We start from the raw sequence: 24,363 nt of genomic DNA, 5'->3' as shown, positions 1-24,363 counted from the left end.
GAACATTAGCTGTTTACCAAATGTTTTGACTGGATATTCTATTAAATCATGTAAAATATTCAGCTCCATTCTGAGAAGTGAAAATCATTAACTAAGACGACAGACTATTATAATTTACATACCTATATCCAGATAGGAGACATCAAATCCTTGCTCTTCCATCACTTCTGCCAACATCAGACTATAGTCAGTGTTGGGAATGCTGAGTGGACTCCTCCTCAATTGGTTAATTTTTTCTCCAGATGAATTTCTTAGCAGGTCCCAGCTGCTTACCAATATCTTTCCCCTTGAACCATTCCATTTATCTTCAGGTATCTGAAGCACATACAAGTTTGACTTTGACACTTGCATAGAATTAACTGATCTAGCTTATTCTCACAAAAATTGAGGTAAAACATTGAAACTCCATTCGATCAAATTCTGGTCAGAATTCTCCAACCTTGCCTGCACTGGAATTCCCCACCCTGCTCTTGTTGTTCATGGAGATTTGGCTGAATACCATATTCTCTGTTTTTGCTGGGGGAGGGCATTACAGGATTCAAACCCAACAACGTTGTGGTCTAAAATGTTTCAAATTGGCTCTTCTAGCCTTTTTCAGGAATCCAATGTGTTTAAAAAGATGTATTTGTTCCATAACTTAATATGGGTAGCTAAACAATCCACAAGTCATACGTACCCTACATTTTCATTTATACTTTTGATTTGATTTATTGTCACATGTATTAACAGTGAAAAATATTGTTTCTTGCATGCTATACAGATAAAGCATACCATTCATAGAGAAGGAAACAAGAGTACTCAGAATGTAATGTTACAGTCATAGCTAGGGTGTAGAGAAAGATCAACTTAATGCAAGGTAGGTCCATTCAAAAAGTCTATGGCAGCAGGGAAGAAGCTCTTCGAGTCGGATGGTACGTGACCTCAGACTTTTCCACTTTCTTCCTTCAGGAAAAAGATACAAAAGAGAATGTCTGGGATGCATGGAGTCCTTAATAATGCTAGCTGCTTTACCAAAGCAGCGGAAAGTGTAGACAGAGTCAATGTACGGGAGGCTGGTTTGCGTGATGGATTGGGCTACATTCATAACGTTTTGTAGTTTCTTGTGGTCTTGGACAGAGAAGGAGCCATACCAAGCTATGATACAACCAGAAAAATGCTTTCTATGGTGCAGCTGCAAAAGTTGGAGAGAGTCAGAGCTGATACACCAAATTTCCTTAGTATTTTGAGAAAGTAGAGACATTGGTGTTCTTACTCTGCTGGATCCTGCTGTTCGAATTTTGAGGGCTCAGAGGCTTGAAAATCTATCCTGCTAGGTGGGTCCTAAATCATATTAATATTGGTAATTTACAATAATTAATCAAGTATCAGTCGGTGGCACAGTGGTTAGCACTGTTGCCTCACAGCACTGGGGACCCAGGTTTGACTCCTGGCTTGGGTCACTGTCTGTGTGGAGTTTGCACGTCCTCCCTGTGTCTGCGTGGGTTTCCGCCGGGTGCTCCAGTTTCCTCCCACAGTCCAGTGATGTGCTAGTTGGCCATGCTAAATTCTCCCTCAGTGTACCTGAACAGGCGCCGGAGTGTGGTGACTAGATTTTCACAATAACTTCATTGCAGCATGAATGTAAGCCTACTTGTGACTAATAAATAAACAAACTTTAAATATCAACTTTATCAAATCTATCATACATATTTAAGTGGCCCACAAAGACAAAGGATGTGGAAAGTCCTGGTTTATATTGTTTTTTAAATAATATTCATTAAATCTCTCCAATGGTTTGGATTCAGCATACTCTACCTCCTAATAAATCCACGTGAATCAGTCGCAACTCTCACTTCTAGTGTTATCCTGTAATTAGAGTGGTTCACTCTCCAACTTGCCAGAACCTCCCTAATGTTAATGTCACAACTTAAGGCAACATGCCAGCTTATTTTCCAGTGGCATTCAAATTTAAGTTTGTATTCCCCTAGCCAGAGATGAGGAATATTCTCGAAAAGGCAAAGCCTGAGACACCACATTGCAGTTGCAGCACACTCAGACTTATCAGTCAGAAACCAAGCAAAATTTCTTGGGGTCTTATGAACAATTTGCAGAACACTAGAAGCAGTCACAAATCTGGAAATAGGACTCGAGTGATTGTGGAGGTAAAAGTCAAAGGCAAGTAACCTTTGTCATAATCTTATGTTCAGTTACCATGGTGACATAAATAGCATGCAAGCTAATTCCAAATTACATCCAAGATGGCAACACTTTTTGACACTTGCACTCACACCACAACCTCCCATACATTGATTCTGTCTACACTTCCCACTGCTTCAGCAAAGCAGCCGGCATAATTAAGGAGTCCATGCAACTCAGACATATTTTCTTCCACCTTCTTCTGTCAGGAAAAAGATACAAAAGTTGAGGTCAGGTACCAGCTGACTCAAGAACAGCTTCTTTCCTGCTGCCAACAGACTTTTGAATGGATCTATCTTGCATTAAGTTGACCTTTCTCCATACCCAACTAGGACTGTAATACTACATTCTGCACTCTCTCCTTCTCTATGTATGATATGCTTTGTCTGTACAGCATGCAAACAATAATATTTTCACTGTATACTAATACATGTGGCAATAACAAATCATTTCGAAGCTGAAAATTTTAACTTTTTCAACTATCAAATTGATTTACGCTTTTCTAGATTTTTAATATCACCATCCATTCAAGTTCCTTGCTTGAGGTAGGTAAATGTCAAACAGTCTCGGATTTCAACTTTTGTTAGAACTGTGACCATCTCCCAAACTGCTATAAATTTATCTAAACGTGAACCTCTTGCTGCAAACTTTATCATACTCTTACCAATGAAATAATATCAGCATTGACATTATCTCCCTGTTTCCAGCCTGCGGGAATATTCTGTAGTTTGGCAACCATCTTTGTTGCAGCATTACGCTTTGCCATTTTTTTTGAAGTGCCACAACCTATACATAAGAATTAAAAATTCACACTTCAGTGATAATTGTATGTTTCAATACATTGTTGCTTAAAGTTTCAATTTATATCTTCTAATTTCTTAACAGTCTAGTTTTTTTTTTAAATCAGCATCATATACAATTACTTTGCTCATCAATGTAAGTTTATTTACTGCTTTTAATACAGAAGTGAATCAGGCAGGATTTTCCTTCCTGGGTCAGGATGCCAATGTTGGGACTGTTTCTTGGTCCTGGCCCCAGCCTGGGTTGGGAGTGAGTGTTCACAGTTTGTGATTTCTGGTGCTGAGCAGGACAGAAGTGGGATTCCAAGTGCAGGCCCTGTTAAAAGCCATTGTGGCAGCCATTGTAGTGGCTACTATTTGAGAGAAAAGATGCATGCGCCATCAGGGAGTCAGGAGGACAGGTTTGACATCTGGAGTAGGGCAGCCCTTTTCTCCAATGCTGATTTTGAGGTCTTCCTGGAAATTATGAGGGAAGGGGGAGGTCCCCTTTTTTGGAATATGGAAGGAGGCCACCAAGACAAAAACAAATGGCATGGCTGAGACAGTCAGCAGATTTGTGGTCCATAAGAACTAGGTCCAGCCCCATAAAAGGTTCAATGACTTTCTTTGTCCAGGCAAAGTTAATTCAACTTTAGACCCTAATGACAAAGTCTGGGTTCTCAACCTCCAGCAGACAAATGAGCAAATTTTGCTCCTGAACGAGAGGAACGAGTGTCTAGGATACTTGCTGATTTCTCAGCAAAGTTCAGAGCCCTTCTGCAGTTGAGAACTTGCCAGCACTGATACATGCAGCTTAGGTCAAAGCCACTGACACTGGTCAGAAAGGCCAACAGAACCTTATCTCTCTGTTGTCCTTGCGGGAGAAGAGGGCTCACAATGCCAGGGAGAGTGTTCTGACTAGAAGAGTGTCCCATTTCCACACTGTAACTGTCATGGAGGAGGAAGCCATGGAAATAGACAGGGAGACCTTGCAGAAACAATTCAGGGAGAAAGGATGGACATTACATGGATGTTGCCAAGACTCAAGGGACTGTTGTAGAAAGAGCTTGGAGAGGTTAAGACTTTTATTTTGGAACATAGGAGATTGAGAAGTGATCTTATAGAGGTGTATAAGATCACGAGAGGCATGGATAGGGTGAATACGCTTTCAGGCTTGGGGAATCGAGAACTAGAGGGCATAGGTTTAAGTTAAAAGGGGAAAGAATTAATGGGGACCCAAGGAGCAACTTTTTTTTTTTACACAGAGGGTGGAATGAGCTGCCAGAAGAAATGGTTGAAGCAGGGACACTGACAACATTTAAAAGGCATTTAGACAGAAACATGGATAGAAAAGGTTTGGCAGGATATGGGCCCAATTTAGGCATATGGGGTTAGCTTACATGGGCATTTTGGTTGGCATGGACCAGTTTGGGTCTAAAGGCCTGCCTCTATGCCCTAAATTCTATGATATCTGGATGTGAGGATGAAAAATTATTACAATCTGTAGATTATGGGGATGGAATTCACTGCTTGCCATCTGACAGTGTGTCAAAGGTCCAACTGCATTGGGAATCTCTGCACTAAGAGGGATCTGCTATTACAGGTTGCCTCATGATTTCCTCTCGTATCTCCCAGAGGTTCTGGCATGGGGGAGGAACCCGAGTCCTATAAATGCACAGGGGCCATTGCAAGAAACCAAAACAGCACAGCCAGCACCATCACATTATGCTGACATACCTCCCACCCATGCACACACACACACACATTGGTGATCCTTACAGGCAGTTAAGTAGGATGACACTGGTGAAGATATGGCACCATAATGCAAGAGGAGGTAGCAATGGAGGGTCCTCTTCAGAGGATGGAGGACAGACCTTCTCAAGGGCAATCTAGGGATGCACAATAAATACTGGCCTAGCCACTCAAGTTCCATCCTGTGACGGAACCAATTAAAAAAAAACGCAGCCGTGCTCAGCTGTGCATAGGTGCAGCACCTTAAATAAAGGCTTTACTTAGCCCAGCAGCAACAGATGTGTACTAAAGTATTAAAGTTCCCAGAGGCAGTGCAGAATTAGGGATTAGAATTGAGGACGTAATTCAGCTCATGTGCCACCATGGCTCACAGCTTTAAACACGAGCTCTTCGATTGGCCATATGTAGAACCACATGGGACAGAACTTAGAGTGGATGCAGGAGCAGCATATTGACAAAGACACAGAGAAGATTTTATAGAGGTATTCAAAATCATTAGTGGTCTGGACAGAGTGAATGGCCGGAAACTGTTCCCACCGGTCAAAGGATCAAGAATGAGAGGGCACAGGTTTAAAGTAATTAGAAAAAGAAGCAAAGTGATATGAGGAAAAGCTTGTCCACAGAGCAAATGGTTACAATCTGGAATGCTCTGCCTGAGAGTATGGTGAAGGCAGGTTCAACTGAAACATTCAAAAGGGAATTGGACTGTTATTTGAAAAGGAGGAATGTGCAGGTCTACAGGGAGGTGGGAAAATGGAACTAGGGGAGTTAGTTGCTCATTCGGAGAGTCAGTGCAGATATGAAGGGCTAAACAGCTTCCTACGCTGTAACAATTCTGTACAAAACAACTGAAATATTTGATTTCTGCACATTCGTCATGGTTCTCATCCTGCACTGAGAGTGTACCTACACAAAGATTGCAGTGGCTCAAGAGGCAGCTTACCAGCACCTCCTCAAGGGTGGGCAATAAATGCTAATCTTGCCACTGAAACACATTAACAGCAAGATGAAATTACAAAAACATTTAATTAATGTAAATTTAACTTAGATAATTATTTTATAATCAATGGTTTAAGAATATATACTAAATTACAAACATCTTCTCAATTAGAGATATGCCAAAGTCTCAACTTGGACTTGCACATGTTGGCACAGTGGTTAGCACTGCTGCCTCACAGCGCCAGGGAGCCTGGTTTGATTCCCAGGTTGGGTCAATCTGTGCAAGGTCTGTACATTCTCCCCATGTCTGCATGGGCTTCCTCCCGCAGTCTGACAGACATGCCTGTTCAGTGCATTGGCCATACTGAATTCTCCCTTGGTGTACCCAAACAGCTAGAAAGTGGCAATTAGGGGATTTTCACAGTAACTTCACTGTTAACATAAACCCACTTGTGACATTAATAAACTTTAAACATATAATATTCATGATTCATACCTGTTTCAACAAACTTTTCTACTGTGCAAGTCACTGTAAATTCTTTCTTGTGAGCTGGACCCGATTCTTCAGCAATGCTGTAATCTGGAAGTCTCCACCCTTTCCGCACAACCAATTCCTAGTAAACCATATGTTAGTTGTCTGGCTGTACAATTCTCAGAAAGCCTGAACTAACTGCTACTGCAATGAATTACTGAAAATAAAGGCATAAAAGTGGGAACAGGAGTAAGTTATTCAGTTCTTTGAGCCTGTTCTCCTGTGGCTAATCTTCTGCCTCAAGTCTATTTTCCCACACTATCCCCATATCTCTCAATCTCCTAGAATCCAAAACAGTCAATCTCTGTCTTTATTATGGTTTATGATTGAACAACCAATAGTTAGAAAGTTCCAGAAATGTTTGAGTGAAGAAATTTCTCTTCCCAGTCCTAAATGGTCAACTCCTTATTCCAAAGATTGTGGCCCTTAGTTCTAGTTCCCCAGCCAGGGGCAAGATCCTGCCAACATTTCCCAATCAAGTCTTTTCAGAGTTTTATGTTTCATTATTCTTCCTCTTATTCTTCTAAATTCCAAGGGATCTAGTTCTAGTTAGCTCTCTCCCCTCAGGATAATCCTCGCATCCCAGGAATTATCTAGTGGTGTTACTGCACTTCTTCCAAGGCAGGTATATCCACCTTAGGTAATTGGTCCAAAACTACATAGAGGGCTCTAGGTGTGATCTCACAAAGGCCTTATTTAATCACAATAAGACTGTCTTTACTATTATATTTGAACCCTTTTGTAATAAGGGCTTTGAGCTGGATTTTCATGGAGGCAGCAGGCAGGTGGAATTGGAAGACTTCTCAACCCAACAGACTCTTTTAAAGGATCTCCGCCTAACATATTTTTGTTCTGCATAGCCAGCGGCAGATTGTAGTCAGGTTTCTTATCTCCTGAAGTAGTTCAGTGTCAGCCACAGAGGCCTGCAAATGTGAAGAGGACTGTTAAGAACTGCTTCTTTCTCTAGGATTTTGCTCCAGTTGTATTAAAGACTATTGGTCCTCCAATCACTCTCCATGCCTTCACGTTCCCATACCCCCTTATTGCCTCCTTGCCCCTCAATTCTCATGGCCCTTTCCAACCTTCAATACAACTCACCAGTATCCAATATGAACAGACTTCAGGATATCTCTGAAATGACTATTCAAAAAAAAACTAATTCAAACAAAACATACTAAAAATAATTTCCATTAAATCCCCTCAAGTGGTCAATCTATTGTAAAAAAAACACTGATTTCATTAACCACATCATCCTTTAATAGCTTCTTAAAATTGTCAAAATGCCAAAACAGCACCTGTTGAGATAAATGGCACTGGACTTTTAAAACTCAGCCAAGCTTTCAGTGTGCTCAGTTATCAAAACAAACAATTTCAACTCAATGGTGCCTACTGAAAAACTGGTGTTTTCCTGACAATTGCTGAAGGTTTTTTACTACCTTTAAAGGGCTCTGAACATTTAACTCATTTCAGATTTATTACACCAGAGATTCCAAGCAGAATCATCTTCAGTTTTTAATGCACAAGAGCATATTTCCTAATGGGAAGAACACTAATGCAAATCAACACTTACACAATGCTCATCAATGTAATGGTCAACTTAATTTTTTAAGACAGAGCCTTGTGATCAATTACTGAAGTAAAAACACAATTGATATAATACAACATCTAATTATTGAAACTAAAAGAACAGATATTTTTCTATTTCAAAGCCTGTTAATGAATGAATTTCAGCAGCAGGTGATTTGACTGTTTGGTTCCCCTTTTTGGAACGGGAGTCCCCTGTAGTTCACAACTCCTAAGGTGCCATGAACGTGTCTCCTAACAAAACAGGCCTGGCTCCATGAAATAGTAGGGCTCTAAAATGCCCACTGCAGCAATGAATAGGCATGGGTACGATTACTGAGCAGGGAGTTGGTACCATACCCTTATCCTGGAGCCATAAAAATCCCACATGATAGGAACAGAGGCAGAAATCGCAGAACAAGTCCCAACTACCATTTATAAATCCGCTGCCTCTGTTCAAACACAGACATGAATACCCTGGCCTTAGGTACCATTTGTTTTCCTAACTCCTTGCTGTTACCTGCATGTTAACTTTGATGATACAAGGACACCAAAGTCCCTCTGAATACCAACATTTTTCAGTCACCATTTAAAAATATTACCTTGTTTATTTTCCTTCCAAAGTAAATAACTCCACATTACATCCCATCTGTCATGTTTTTGCTCACTCACTCAACCTGTTTCAATCCCTTTGCAGCCTCTTTATATCCTCCCAACAGTTTACTTTTCCACTTAACTTTGCTCTGTCAGCAAATTTGGATATATTACTCAGGCCCCTCAGCTAAGTCATCAATATATTCTGTAAATAGATGATCTTTGCAGTACCCCACCACCACCCCTCCCCCCCAAGCTGATTACAGCATGTCAATTTGAAAATTACTTTTTTATTGGCTGCTACTTTGTTTTCAGTCCGTTAATCAATCCTCAATTGATGCTAATATACTACCCCAATCCCAGGAGCCCCAATTTTGTCCAATAAAGTCTTGTATGGTACAGTATTGAATGCTTTTTAAAAATCCAAATACACCACATCCACTGGTTGTCCCTCATTTACCCTGTTAATCCCAACCCCCGAAAACAATACATTAGGCAAACTATTCTCCTGTATCTATGTTGACTTGGTCTAATCTTACTATAATTCCCGAAGTGTTCCATTACCATAGGCCTAAAAATATATTCTAACACTTTCACAGCTACTGATCTCAGGTAAACTGGTCTATTGTATCCTCTTTTCCCTCTTCCTCGAAGTGGGGTTATGGGGGATCATGGTGCTGACTTACAATTCAGCTGATAGTGGTAAACTATTGGTTTGCCTGCCTCAGATCCTACCTTCTCATTTTGTTGGTTTGCCTGTCTGAGGTCCTACCTCCTCATATAAACTGAGGGACACTAAAGTCTCTCTGAATACCAACATTTATCAGTCTCTCACCATTTTAAAAAATTACCTTGTTTACAAAGGAATTACATAGGTATGGGGAATGAGTTGGCTAAAACAGATCGTTCATTTTCCATCCAAATACAGAGCCCCAGCACTCAGCCTTGTGGAACACCACTTATCACAGATCTCCAGTTAGAAAAGGACCCTTGCATTTCTACTACTTTCTATACCCAAGCCAGTTTTGTATTCATCTTACCAGTTCAGCTCAGATTCTGTACGACTTCAGCCTGCTATGAGGGACCTTATCAAAGGCTTTACTAGAGTCCACGTATACAACATCCACTGCCCCGATCAATTTTTCTTGTCACTTCCTCGAAAGTGGAAGTTTGTGAGACACAGCCTCCCCTTCATGAAAGCATGTTTCCAATGCTAATAAGCTTATTCTCTTCCAGATGTGCGTACATCTTCTCCAATAATTTCTCCATCACTGATGTAAGGCTCACAGGCCTATAATTTCCCAGATTGTTTCTTTCTTTAAGAAGGGCAGAAGTGACAATGTTAGCTGTTCTCCAATGCTTTGGTATCTTGCTCCTGGCTAAAGAGGGTACAAAGATTTTGGCCAAGGCCTCAGCAATTTCTTCCCTTGCCCCTCTCAGCATTCTGGCATACACTATCTGGCCCTTAAAATTTTTCAAAACCTCCAATATTTCCTCTCTTTCTATCTTAACATGCCTAATATCGTCATACTTAACCTTTCTCCAGTTCAATACTTTCATTCTGGGACTACTTCTAACCTTTTCTACATGTATCTTGAAACTTAGAATTGTGATCACTGTTCCCAAAATGGTCCCCCACTGAGACATCTATCACCTGTCTGGGCTCATTTCCCAGAACCAGGTCTAAGATAGCCCCTTCCCACGTTGGACTACCTACATATTGTCTCTTGAACACAATGAACAAACTCTGCCCCGTCCAAATCCCTAGCACTAAAGGAATTCCAGTCTATGTTGGGGAAATTAAAATTGCCCATCACAAAACCCTGCTGTTTTTCCATTTTCCCATAACCTGCTGACATATCAGTTCCTCCACTTCACACTGGCTGTTGGGTCTGTAGTACAACCCCAACAGTGCTATTGCTCCTGTTCCTGAGTTCTATCCATATGGCCTTACTAATATCAGCATTTCCGACAACAGACAGTGGGCTTTCAGGGTTGTAGTCCACTTATTAACCCTCCAGCCTCAGAATCTATTAGATTGGCCACCACCTCAAATATTGGACTTTGTGTTCCTGTGCCAGCAATGAAATTTCAACCGTAAGTCTCTTTGTAGGCTTTCATATTCTATTTGCTCCTTTATCAATTTGTCACTCTTCATTGAATTCTAAAATCCTCCCAATACTCAGGCTTGCTACTCTTTCTGGCAACTTAATAAGTTCCTCCCTTTTCCCCTTAACCATGATCGGGCTACTTTTCCTTTGGGTTTTTATTCTTTAAGGGAATGCATATTTGTGGCAAATTATAACTTAATTTTTTAAATGTTTATCATTGTTTATCATCCATCATATATTTTAATCTAGTTTCCCAATCTATTTTAGACAACTCATTCCTCATACCTACATAATTTGATTTACTCAGATTTATGATGTTCGTTTTAGATTTGACGAGATCACTCTCCAATTCAATATAAAATTCTATCATATTATGCTAACTAGTCCTTACAGGTTTTTAACTACAAGATTAATTAATCCTCTCATTGTACACAATTTCAGATTTAAAATAGGCGGTACCTTGACAGCTTATATACACACTAATCTAGAAAATTATCTTGTATATTTCCATAAAGTTGATTATTACTGAAAATTTGGCTTCCTCAGTCAATATGAAAATTAAGCCAACTTCCTGTTATATGCATCTTTAGTTTCCTGATTTATACTCCACCTGACACTACAACTGCTATAATAATCCCAAATGAATTGCACCAAAAAACACCAATGCAGTCATAGAGCAAACAGATTACAATTAAAACCATAAATTATATGAAAGAAAGAGGACTATCCTCATCTCACCTGAAGTGTACCAATAGGGTTGGGAGGATTGTGTGGCTGCTTTGAGGTAATGGGTTCAGAATTTGGCAAAGCATAGCTGAAAAGAGAGTAACTGATATATGTATTTCATAAAACATCCAGTCCAGGAATAAAGCATTATGGTACTTCATTTCTTTTTTAAACATTTTGATCTCTTGTACTGTTAAAAGCAAAAAATTTCAATAAATAGAAATGTGCTCTGCATTTGGTCAGATGTTAACTACACAGTAAGAGTGCAAATTAAATAATCAGTAATTTATGAAATCTAACCGCCTGCTCACCTTATGCCATCACATACAGAGTCTTGCAGATTTCCTCCATTCAGAACAGCAAGGACAGCTGCTGCTGCTTTGTGTTTTGCAGCCTTCTTGCTTTGACCCTGGCCTACAACCATGGAAATACTAATTATCTATTTGGGATGGAAATATTTGACCATAGTTTTTAAAAACTCTAATTGTTAGGATATTCATTATAAAAATATATATCACTGAATAAAACAAGGTTACATTCATCTATCCTGGATGCAAAGAGAATGTAGACAAAGCCCAGAATGCAATTAAAAGGTATACACAGCATCAGCACATATAATTATGCTTTATATCAATATTACATACATGTAATCAATTCTACTGTGATTGATAGTGTGGCAATTCACATGTTTGTCCTATTATTCCTTTACTTCCAATGGATTCAAAATACTACCCAGGATTTATGTCCCATTTGGAGCAAGAAGTAATGTGGGTTTTATAAATAAAAGTGACAAGGTGGGATTTTCTGGCTCCACCCATTGCTGGGATCATCCAATCTTGCTGGAAGTCAATGGAGTTTTGGCAGGCCTGCTAAATTTCTAATGGTGGGTCCCACCATGATGGACTCAGAAAATTTTGGCCATTGTTCAATTTGCCAATGATTGTAATAGTATAGTCAATCGGTCTAGTCAGCTACACAATTTACAAGTGATGGGATGGTAAAACAATGTTTGGTCACATTACTATAATATAACTTTTACAATAGACAATTCTAGTACTAGAATACGGTGCAAATACAAATTAATATCAATACTGCCTTATTTTTGGTCAAAACAATGAAACAAAACAACTGATATCAAGTTACCAAAACGTGATAAAAAAAGTAATTATTGGCACAAAGAAAGCACTTAGAAGAACTCTTCGGCTTCAATGTTTCGAGCCATGTACCCTGCCGTCATCTGGAGGAATGATTGGAATATGTGAAAGAGATAGTTATACACAATCGCAGTCACATGTTATGCTGTCAATTCCTGGTTTTGTTGAGATTTTTTAAAATCTTTTTGGGTATGAAGGGTGGAGTGGAGTTTCTTCAGTGTCTGTTAGAATTAAATGTCCACTGCTTTGCATTTATGTTAAAGGGTAAAATTTTCCTGAATATCAGCAAAGGCTGATAGCAGGCGAGAAAAATGGCATTATCCTCTTTACATTTTATGATCCTACCTATCATTGTCATTACCAAATTTAGCAACCAGACCTTTAGCCCCTTCATCCAAATCATTTATATAAACTGGAAAAAGTTGAGGCACTGATCCCTGTGGCACATCCCTCATTACATCTTGCCAATCAGAAGATGACCTATTTGTGTCGACTCTGTTTCGTGTTAGCTAGTCTTCTAACCATGTCAATATGCTACCCCCTACACCCCGGCTTATATTTTTCACAACAATATTTGATGTGACAAATGCCTTCTAGAAATTTAAATGCAGCACATACACCAGCTTCTCTTTATCCACTGCATATATTACCTCTGCAAAGAGCAACAATAAACTTGTTAAACACGATTTCCTTTCGATTATGCTTGATTACCCTGAAATTTTCCAAGTGCCCTGCTACAGTCTTTTTTTAAATTCATTCATAAGATGCAGGCATCACTAGCTAGGCCAACATTTATTACCCATCTCTATTTGCCTTGAGGTGAACATCATCTCAGGATGCTAAGTGGCTTGGAAGTGAATTTCCAGGTGGCAGTATTCCCCTGTACCTGCTGTCCTTGTCCTTTTAGATGATAGTGCTCATAGAGTCTTAGAGGTTTACAGCATGGAAACAGGCCCTTCGGTCCAACTTGCCCATGTCACCCCTTTTTTTAAAACCTCCAAGCTGGCCAAAATTGCCCATGTTTGGCCCTTATACCCATCTTACCCATGTAACTGTCTAAACGCTTTTAAAACGACAAAATTGTACTCACATCTACAGCTATCTTTGGCAGCTTGTTCCAGACACTCACCACCCTCTGTGTGGAAAAAAATTACCCCACTGAACCCTTTTGTATCTCTCCCTTCTCACCTTAAACCTATGAGTCTAGTTTTAAACTCCCTTACTTTTGGGCAAGATATTGACTATCCAGCTGATCTATGCCCCTCATTATTTTATACCTCAATAAGATCACCCCTAAGCCTCCTACACGCCAGAGAAAAAAGTCCCAGTCTATCCAGTCTTTCCTTATAACTCAATCCATCAAGTCCTGGTAGCATCCTAGCAAATATTTTCTGTACTCTAATTTAATAGTATCCTTTCTATAATAGGTTGACCAGAACTGTATACAGTATTCAAGGTTGTGGCCTTACCAATGCCTTGTACAGCTTCAACAAGATGTCCCAACTCCTGTATTCAATGTTCTGACCAATGAAACCAAGCATCCTGAATGCTTTCTTCATTACACTATCCACTTTCAAGGAGCTATGAACCTGTACCTCTAGATCTCTTTGTTCTTATAGCTCTCCCCAATGCCCTACCATTAACTGAATGATGGTTATAATTATTATACGGAAGGTGCCGTATAAGTAGCCCTAGTGAGTTGCTGTAGTGCATGTCGTAGATGGCACACACTGCTGCCACTGTTCTTAGTGATGGAGTGAATGTTTGTGAATTGGGTGTCAATCAAGCAGGCTGCTTTGTCTTCGATGGTGTCAAGCTTTGAGAAACTTTTGGAGCTATAATTAATCCAGGCAAATGGAGAGTATTCCATCACATGCCAAGTTTATCACCCCAGCCAGCACTCTATGTAGAGTGCATAATGTGTGCAGAAATCATTGAAGGTGACAGGACAGATTGAGAGAGCAGTTAATCAAGCATACAGCATTTTGGGCTTTATCGATGGCAGAGTACAAAAGCAAGGAAGTTATGTTGAATCTGTATGAAATCCTGGTTCAGCCTCGAATGGAGCACTACATTCTGTCTGAGGCACTGCGCCTTAGGATGGATGTTCTGCTTGGAGATGAGATTTAATTTGAGATGAGACATCTGGAGAGAGTTGATAGGGAGAAACTGGCTCCATTGGTGGAGGGGCAGAGATTTCAAATAATTGGCAAAAGAAGCAATTGAGACTACAGGAAAAACATTTTCATGCAGTGATAGGTAAAGATTTGGAATCCACTTCCTGAGAAGTGGAGACGGGTTCAATTGAGGCATTCAAGTGGGAAGTGGATTATCCAAACAGGAAGAATGTACACGACTTGAGGGAGACGGTGGGAGAGCACTTCTCGGTGAATTGCACCTTCAGGGAACCAGCAGATATGATGGGCCAAATTGTACACTGTAACCATTTTATGATTCCATAAGTCTACTCACACTGACAGATACTTGAATTACCAAAATCAGAGCTTAGGTTGAAGTCTAGCTGATTGAAATGCTGTTTGTTTTAACTAGATGTTAGCACTGGCTACTGGCAATGGAGATCACATAGCAACACCATTTGTTTGTTTGAATTTGGAATGATGTTAAATTTAGGCAAATGTATAGAAGATTTAATTTGATTCAATGATATCACAATTCTGTTAGGCAAGGAGATGTCATCTTCCAAACACTGTCTGATGATAAGACAATCTTCTGGAATGGGAACATTGGTGAAGATTGACTCAATGTTGGAACTGACACCGTGTGTTGATTGAGGTTTGCTGTGTCCTCTTAAAGAAATGTTTGAGTTGGAGACATCATATGTGGATTTGCCCATTAGTGGGGAGACATGCCACAGCATACACAGTAGTCGCACATAACATGAAACATGGTGAATGGGAAAAGTCAGTTATCAACAAACACTTCCAACCACCACATCCAGTGGCCAAAGTCTAGCCTGATCCATCATGCACTGGCATACGAGACATCAATCTACTAATACCACACTCTCCCCCAAGATTTTCTCGTCAATGGCATCTGACCATTCTTGTTCAAGAAACACATTACCAACCATTCTGTACAGTTGACCAATCAGAAGCAGGTCTGTTCACAGGTACCAACTGACCTATTGCAAACACAATAGTCTGACCAATCAGTATTGAGTTCCCACACATGTTCCCATCCTCCAATTCATATCATTTGTCACTTCTGCTCATTCCTCCAGATGAGAGGCGGGATGCACTGCCCAAAACGTTCAAGCCCACTAGTTCTTCTAAGGTAACAACAGCTCTTTTCAGAACAAATTTTACATTGCAGTTGTTACTAGTAGCTGCCTAGCACAGTAAACTACTTTCAAAGAGTTTTAAAGTAAGTTGGGTCATTTTGCAATCTTAAAGTATTTTCAAGACTTTTTTAGATAGTGAAATGTTCTCAAACAAGTACAATCAATGGTAAAATGGCACTGCCCATTCCTGTCTTGATCTTCTGCTTTAGTTGTGTCAGTGTCACAGACTAATATCTGTATTCAATCGACACTTACATGGAAATGCTAGCTAAATGCAAGCATGACCTGCTGACCTGTTAGCCCTGATAATGAAAACTTAAATCAACACAATATAAGGATAGGTCTTGAAAATTTCATGTGATGGGGCTGTCTCTATTTCTTTTGGCTGCATGGGATTTCCTTAGGAAAAAAAACTGTTGTTACATTGTCTTGGGAGCAAATGGTCTTTGTAGTTTGCATGGTGGCTACCTTACGTTTTGCCATTGCCAGAGTGCACCAGGTACTTGTTTCAGTCAATTCCAACCAGTCCATACCATCTGTTATAGAATGTGGTCAGTGTGTTGTCTCCCCCTATTGCTGGAGCGATTCTCATTCATCTTCGATAGTGAATGTGACACTGATGTATTTCACATATTGATTCATACAGAATCATGCAGTAGGTCTTTTGAATCACGTTATGTTATTTGCATCTCTTGCCATACAAGGATCCCAGAGCCAATTTGCATACCCCAGGATTGGATGAAGAAATGTTTGATAAGTTACAACTGATACTTTTGTTGCAACACCAAAAATTCTCTTCAGAAATTGAGTGTAGATAGGATGTTTCCCCAGGCTGGTGAGGGGACACAGTCTCATAATAAGGGGCAGGCCATTCAACACTGAAATGAGGAAGAGTGACATGTTTCAAAAGGTGTTAAATCTTTGGAATTCTCTACCCCAAAAGGCTGCAGAATCTCAATCATATTCAAAACCGATCATTAGATATTAATAACATCAAGGGATATGGGGATAAAGCAAGGGGAGGAGGGGGTGGAATGACAGATAAAATGATCAATTATGATCTATTTGAATGTGGAGCAGATTTAATGGGCTGAATAGCTCCTATGTTCTTAACCCTGTTTGCTTTGGCTGTTTGCTGAATGTCCCTGTCCTTGCTGAGCTTCATTTGTTCCTAGCCCTCTCAAAGCCTACTATTTTAAAATTTTAATCCTCTTAATTTACCACCCTTCACGGCTTCAACCTTTCTTTTAAAAGAAAACAGATATTTCCTCCATAATCTTCTGTTCTTCCAAGTTCACCCTTTGTACTTCTTCTCCGCCTTGTGTTTCAAAATCAAAATGATTAGCCAACCCTTCAGTCATCTAAGCCCAACACCACGAAATTCATTCTCTAATTTTGTTGACAATCGGTCTCCACTCTCCTAAGCCTTAAAGACAAACTCTTTAGCAAGGCTTTTGGTCATTCCTCCCAACATCTTCCCCTTTGGCTTAAGGTCCATTTTTATATTGCTGGGATTTCTCCCCCCACCTGTGGTGTTTTTTCTTATGGCAAAGCTCACTGTTGGCCACTGATGGGATTTTCCAGTCGCTCTGAAATCTACAGCATTTTGCATGGCATGGCCACCCTGCCACCATGGAACAAATCGAGGTGTAGCGGGGAGGGACCTTTGATGGAACTGGAAGATGCCACCAGCAGGAAGGGCTGGAAAACCCTACCTATGTTTCTGAAATGCCTTGGGATATGTAGTTCAGTAAAAGCACTATGCCAAAGCAAATTAACCAATCAATATGAAACTTGACAATCAGATTTCCTATGGTGTTTCTCAAAGTAATTTAGTGGTACACTCTTATGACGTGTGTGTTGTTCCGCATGTATATATGTAAAGTATTTGTATCAATGAGTTTGCTCTTGGGTACAAAAGTTTAGGGTATTCCTTCTGCATTGGAAATGTCATGCACAAAAAAATTTGTTACCTCTGTTGTCCCATTTATTTTAATGTGCATTACAGTTGATTACTTTTTTCTAGAGGAAAAAAGACATTTCCTGGTCTTTCCCGAAGTTAGAAGGCAAACGTTTCCAAAAATCCATCAATGTTGCATTACACATTACATAGTATAGCAGTCAGAAAACGGCTAGAGCAAAACAGAAATTATTTCTAACTGCTCAGCTACCAACTGGAGAATGGACTTAAATTGACCTTGGGATTTGAATTTAAGGCTAAATTTGGTTGTTAAAAGAAGTTTTTATCTTTAAGGATAATGCCAGCCTTTAGAAAGGTTCATTAGTCTCTTGATTCTCAACGTTGATGGTTGCTTGTAAATTCTTGCCTTCTGTCTTGGAGAAAGATCAGAAACTGGCTTCTCTTTTTCTGCTAGAGAGTATTGGTCAGTTATGAGGAATGTGAAGAATATTTGGGTCAAGTAAATGTAACAAACCTTGTTCGTAAAACTTCCAGTGTTGCTGTTGTGCTGGATGAGATTTTATATACATACACCCCCTCAAAAAATTGTAATATCTGAAGTGTGACAGCCATTAGATATGCCATTTTTGTACTAGTCGTTGATTTCCTATGGCACGACATAATGCATCACATTAAGGTGAGGTGACAAATGTAGATGCAGCAGTTTTGGGAGGAGTACTGTATACAATAAATGTCAAATCAAAGTGTGCAGAAAATGTGAATACAACGCCACTTGGATGAGAGGTGGGATGCACAGAATAACTGATTTCTGAATATGGTAGTGATAATGCTTAACTGAAGAATAAAATAAATTAGTCGGGGGGAAACAAAGACAGAATGCAGATAAGAGTACAACTTGTAACGGTGTGTCGGTGCAAGTTCTGAGTTGAAAGTCAAATGCCAATTTCAATGCAGAAGATTGGTTGAAGATAAGAATACAGTTAGAAAATAGAAATAATTCTTTTGAAGATTACATGGTTAGAAAGACAAATTGAGTTAACCGAAGCTCAATAATGAGACATGGGCTCTGGTAATCTTCAGCATTATTAGTGAGAACATTAGGTAATCTGGTGGTGGGAAATAAAGATAGTGAGAGGTGTAGAAATACTGCAGGTGGTATCCCAGGGCCTCGTAGCTGTGGGAAGATTTTCATGTGGCCCAGGTATGCAGCATTTCACAAGCAATGTTTGGATTTATGAACAAAAAGAAACAGGAGACGGTAGATCACTCAGCCCTTAAGAGTTGGTTTTAATATTCAGTAAGATTATGGTTGATCTTCTGTCTCAATTCCACATTCCTGTACTGTTCCCATATTCCCCGAACCCCCTTCGTATCTAAAAATCTAGCAATCTCTGTCCTGAATATTCTCGCTGGGGTAAAGAATCTTCACATCATGGTGCTAAATAGCCGACTCCTTAGTCTGAGAACGTAATCTCATGTTCTAGACATCTCAACTAAGGGAAACACCCTCCCGACATCAATCCTGTCAAGCCCAACTGTATCACACCTCATCCTTTTAAATTCTAGGGAATCTACTCAATTTTTCCTCAAAAGGTTAATCCCTTCATGCCAAAGTTAGTGCACTGAACTTTTGTTAAATTTACTTCAAGGCAAGTATACCCTTCCTTAGGTAGATTAAATCCACTCATGGTACCCAGGTGTGGCTTTCACAATGCCCTATATAATTGCAGTTAAGTCTTTATTCTTGTATACTTGAAAGGGGGACACCTAACAACTAGACTAGAATATGTAATTCAAACTTCCATGTTGTGATTCAAGGTAATTTAACTAATTCAGTTCTGTAATTTGATTCAGTCATTGTCACAAACAGGCTTCAGAGCTCCATGCCAACACTTCCAAGTTTGCAGGATGCATACACACTATTCAGTGAGGCAAGGAAAGAATTTCAAATGAAGATGAGTCAAGGTACGAGTAGACCAAAGAGCCATAGTAGATCAACGACCACTTGTGGTGGCTGAAGAAGAGTTGGTGCAAGTTAAGATAATGTATAGAGTAGTTTGAGAGAGCTCAAGTTCATTAAGAGTGGAAGACAAAAGGCTATCCAGAAAAACATTAGAAAACAACAATAGTAGTGCCTAGCCCATCAAGCATGTTATAAGAACATAAGAAATAGGAGCAGGAGTAGGCCACCTAGCCCTTCGAGCCTGCCCCACCGTTCAATAAGATCATGGCTGATCTGAAGTGGATCAGTTCCACTTTCCCGTTTTCTCCCCATAACCCTTAATTCCCCTGTCTATCAGAAACCTATCTGCCCGTGAGTTAAACATATTCAGCGAGGTAGCCTCCACCACTTCAACGGGCAGAGAATTCTAGAGATTCACCACCCTTTGACTGAAGAAGTTCCTCCTCAACTCTGATCTAAACTGCGCCCCCCCCCCGCAACTTATCTTGAGGCTGTGTCCTCTAGTCCTAGTATCCTTTCTAAGTGGGAAGAATCTCTCTACCTCTACCCTATTTATCCCCTTTATTATCTTATATGTCTCTATAAGTTCCCCCCTCATCCTTCTAAACTCCAACAAGTACAGACCCAGTCTATTTAGTCTCTCTTCATAGGCCAACCCCCTCATCTCCAGTATCAGCCTCGTGAACCTCCTCTGCACTCCCTCCAAGGCCAATATATCCTTCCGCAAGTGCGGCGACCAAAACGGCACACAGTACTCCAGCTGCGGCCTCACCAGTACCCTGTACAGTTACAGCAAGACCTCCCTACTTTTATATTCTATCCCCCTCGCTATAAAGGCCAACATTCCATTCGCTTTCTTCATCACCTGCTGCACCTGCAGACTCATGCACAAGGACCCCCAGGTCCCTCTGCACCGTAGCATGCTGCAGCTTTTCGCCTTTTAAATAATAATCCCTCCTACTATTATTTCTGCCAAAGTGGATAACCTCACAGTTGCTAACATTATACTCTGTCTGCTAGGTCCTCGCCCACTCGCTCAGCCTATCCAGATCCCTCTGCAGACTTTCCACACCCTCCACGCAATTTGCATTTCCACTCATCTTCGTGTCATCAGCAAATTTCATCACCCTACACTCAGCCCCCTCCTCCAGATCATCTATATAAATGGCAAACAGTTGAGGCCCCAGCACCGATCCCTGCGGCACTCCACTAGTCACCAACCGTCAACCAGAATAGCACCCATTGATACTAACTCTCTGCTTCCTATTAGGCAGCCAATCCTCTATCCAAGCTAACGCCTTACCCCCAACTCTGTGCACCCTAACGTTCTGTAGCAACCTTTTATGAGGCACCTTATCAAACGCCTTTTGGAAATCTAAAAGCATCATATCTACCAGTTCCCCTCTGTCTACTGCACTAGTCACATCCTCAGAAACCCAATAAATTCGTCAAACACGACTTCCCCTTAATGAATCCGTGCTGTGTCTGCTTGATCAAACCATTCTTTTCTAGGTGCCTCGCTATTTCTTCTTTGATGACGGATTCTAGCATTTTTCCAATTACAGACGTCAAACTAACCAGCCTATAATTCCCTGCCTTTTGTCTGCTACCTTTTTTAAACAGCGGTGTAACATTAGCCGTTTTCCAATCTTCCGGCACTTTCCCGGAGTCCAGCAAATTTTGATAAAATAATTACTAAGGCATCCGCTATCACCTTTGCCATTTCTTTCAGAACCCTGGGATGCATTCCATCTGGTCCTGGGGACTTGTCCACCTTCAGTTCCATTAGTCAATCAAGCACTACCTCTCTATTGATAGTAATCGCATTTAGGCCCTCATCTTCTACCCTATCTTTAATATCCGACATTAAATTGAATTAAATTGAATGTTCCACCATTCAATTCAATCATGACTGGTCTTGAGCGTCAATTCCACTTCCTTGCTTGTTCTTCAAAGCCTTGGATTCCCTTAGAGGCAAAAAAAATGTCTGTCTCAGACTTAAATATATTAAGTATTGGAGCATCTACAGCCTTCTGGGTAAGTGGAATCCCAAGATTAACAACCTTTTTAATTAAGTAATTTATCCTCATCTTAGTCATAAATGCTCGGCCTTTATCCCAAGACTGTCCACGTTTTAGATTCCCCGACCAGCAGAAACAATCTCTGTGTCTACCCTATCAAGCTGTTTCAGGATCTTGTATGTTTCAATCAGATCACTCATTCTTATAAACTTCAGGGTGGTACAGTGGTTAGCACTGCCACCTCAGTGCCAGGGTCCCAGGTTCGATTCGCTTCAGTCACTGTCTTTGTGGAGTTTGCACGTTTTTCCCAGGTCTACAGGTCTTTCCTCCAAGTGCTCCAGTTTCGTCCCCCAGTGTGAAAGACACGCTGGTTAGGTACATTGACCCGAACAGACTAGGGGAGTTTCACAGTAACTTCACTGCAGCATTAATGTAAGCATTACTTGTGACCGACAGAAAAAAGGCTCAATTTGCTCAGCAGCTAAGCCTGGCAAATAACACAAAAGATATGATATCATTCCCAACGATGCCAGGTGGAGAATTTCAGGATTTTAACCCTGCAATAATAAAAGGAACGACAACGTAGTCAGAATAGCGTGCACCTTGGGAGCATATTTAGAGGTTACTACGTACCAGCTGTTCTTCTTTCTAGGTAGCCGAGCTGCAGGCTTGCAAGAAGTCTTAGCAGTTTCTACAACTGGCACATACAGCAGCTATAGTATATAGGTGGTGGAGGGAGTAAATGTTCAAGGTGAAGGTCTGGGTGCCAATCCTGCAGGGCGTTTTGTCTTGAATTGCAAACTTCAACTGTTGTTGGCACTGCACTCATCCAGCCAAGTGGAGAACACTCCATCACACTTTTGCCTTGTGCTTATTAACCAGTGAAGATGCTTGTAAGAGTCAGGAATTGAGTCACTTATCACTTAATTACCCAATTATGTAGCCACAGTACATACATGGCTAATTAAGTTAAATTTCTGGTCAATGGTGGCCTCAGGATGTTGATGATAATGCCACTGAATGTCAAAGGTCATTGGCTAGTATCCCTTGTTAAAGATGGTCATTGTTTGACACTTGTGCAGCACTAATGTTGCTTCCCACTTATCAGCCCAAACCTGGATGATGCCTTGGTCTTGATGCATGCACGGATGACATCATTATGAGGAATTTAGAATGGAGTTGAACAATGTGCAATCATCAGTCAACATTCCCGCAACACTGCTAAACCCAAACTGGACGTCACTGAGCAGTTATTGCTGAGCAGGTGCTTGATAGCACTGTGATTACCCGTCATCACTTTACTGATGATCCAGAGTAGACTGTTTGGGGGTAATCGGCCAGGTTGGATTTGTCCTGCTGTTTGTGTACAGGTCAATCCTGTACGTCTTAACTCACATACCACAATCAGTAAGGATAAGCAACAACACCACTTCCATGATCATCTTCAACACCGGTGCCCACAAAGCTGTGTTCTCTGCCCCCTACTATACTCCTTCTACACCCATGACTGTGTGGCCAAATTCCCCTCCAATGCGATTTTCAAGTTTGCTGACAGATCTCAAACAACGATGAGACAGAGTACAAGAATGAGATAGAGAATCTGGCAAACTGGGGCAGCAACAATAATCTCTCCCTCAACGTCAACAAGACAAAGGAGATTGTCATTGATACCAGGAAGCGTAAAGGAGAACATACCCGTCTTCAACAATGGGGACAAAGTAGAAAGGGTCAAAAGCTTCAACTTTTTAAGTGTCCAGATCAACAACCAGTCCCGGTACCCACATGTCAACACTGTAGTTAAGAAAGCCCACCAATGCTTCTACTTTCTCAGAAGACTAAGGAAATTTAGCATGTCAGCTGCAACTCTCACCAGATTTTACAGATGCAACATAGAAAGCATTCCTTCTGGTTGTGTTACAGCTTGGTATGGCTCCTGCTCTGTTCAAGACTGCAAGAAATTTCAAAAGGTCATGAATGTAGCCCAATTCATCACGCGAACCAGCCTCCCATCCACTGACTGTCCATATTTCCCCCTGCCTCAGCAAAGCAACCAGCACAATTAAGGACTCCAAGCACCCTGGGCATTCTCTCTTCTTCCTTCGGGAAGATACAAAGTCTGAGGTCACATACCAACCTTCTCAAGAACAGCTTCTTCCCAGCTGTTGTCAGACTTTTGAATGGCCTTACTTTGCATTAAGTTGATCTTTCTCTACACCCTAGCTACGACTGTAACATTACACTCTGCACTCTCTCATTTCCTTCCCTATGCACGCTATTTTTTGTCTGTATAGCGTGCAAAAAACAATACTTTTCACTGTATGTTAATACATGTGACAATAACAAATCAAATCTTCCACATTGTTGGGTAGATGCCAGTGTTGTAACTGCACTGGAAGAGCTTGGCTACGGGAGCGGCAAATTCTGGAGCACAAGTCTTCAGTACTACTGCTGGAATGTTATCAGGGCTCATTGTTTTTGCAGTATGCAGTGCCTCCAACCTTTTCTCGATATCGCGTGGAGTGAATCAAATTGGCTGGAGGCTGGCATCCGAGATGCTGAGGACCACTGGAGGAGGCCAAACTGGATCATCCACTTGGCACCTCTAGCTGAAGACTATTGTGAATAGTTCAACCTTATCTTTTGCACTGATGTGCTGGGCTCCTCCATCTTTGAGGATGGGGATATTTGTGGAATCTCCTCTTTCAGTGAGTTGTTTAATTGTCCACCACCATTCACGACTGGATGTGACAGGACTGCAGAGCTTAGAGCTAAGTGATCCTACAACTAACAGATCAGATCTATCATTTGCTGTTTGGCATGCAAGTAGACCTG

General features: G+C 40.8%; 1 protein-coding gene across 1 annotated transcript in view; it reads right to left on the bottom strand.

The window, feature by feature from the left end:
• Window positions 1–24,363, bottom strand: part of prkra (protein kinase, interferon-inducible double stranded RNA dependent activator) — a 33,417-nt gene that overhangs the window by 2,815 nt on the left and 6,239 nt on the right. The window contains exons 3-7 of the mRNA XM_080198908.1: window positions 11,483–11,585; window positions 11,184–11,259; window positions 6,142–6,259; window positions 2,840–2,961; window positions 123–315 (exon numbers count right to left, since the gene is read on the bottom strand). Coding sequence (XP_080055034.1) covers window positions 123–315; window positions 2,840–2,961; window positions 6,142–6,259; window positions 11,184–11,259; window positions 11,483–11,585 — 612 coding nt within the window. The remainder of the gene's footprint in view (window positions 1–122; window positions 316–2,839; window positions 2,962–6,141; window positions 6,260–11,183; window positions 11,260–11,482; window positions 11,586–24,363) is intronic.

The sequence above is a fragment of the Carcharhinus amblyrhynchos genome, chromosome 11 (assembly GCF_965287045.1).
Source record: "Carcharhinus amblyrhynchos chromosome 11, sCarAmb.v2.hapA, whole genome shotgun sequence".
NCBI classification, from domain to species: domain Eukaryota; kingdom Metazoa; phylum Chordata; class Chondrichthyes; order Carcharhiniformes; family Carcharhinidae; genus Carcharhinus; species Carcharhinus amblyrhynchos.
The sequence above is the reverse complement of the archived record's forward strand: the minus strand, read 5'-3'. Positions and strand labels throughout refer to the sequence as shown.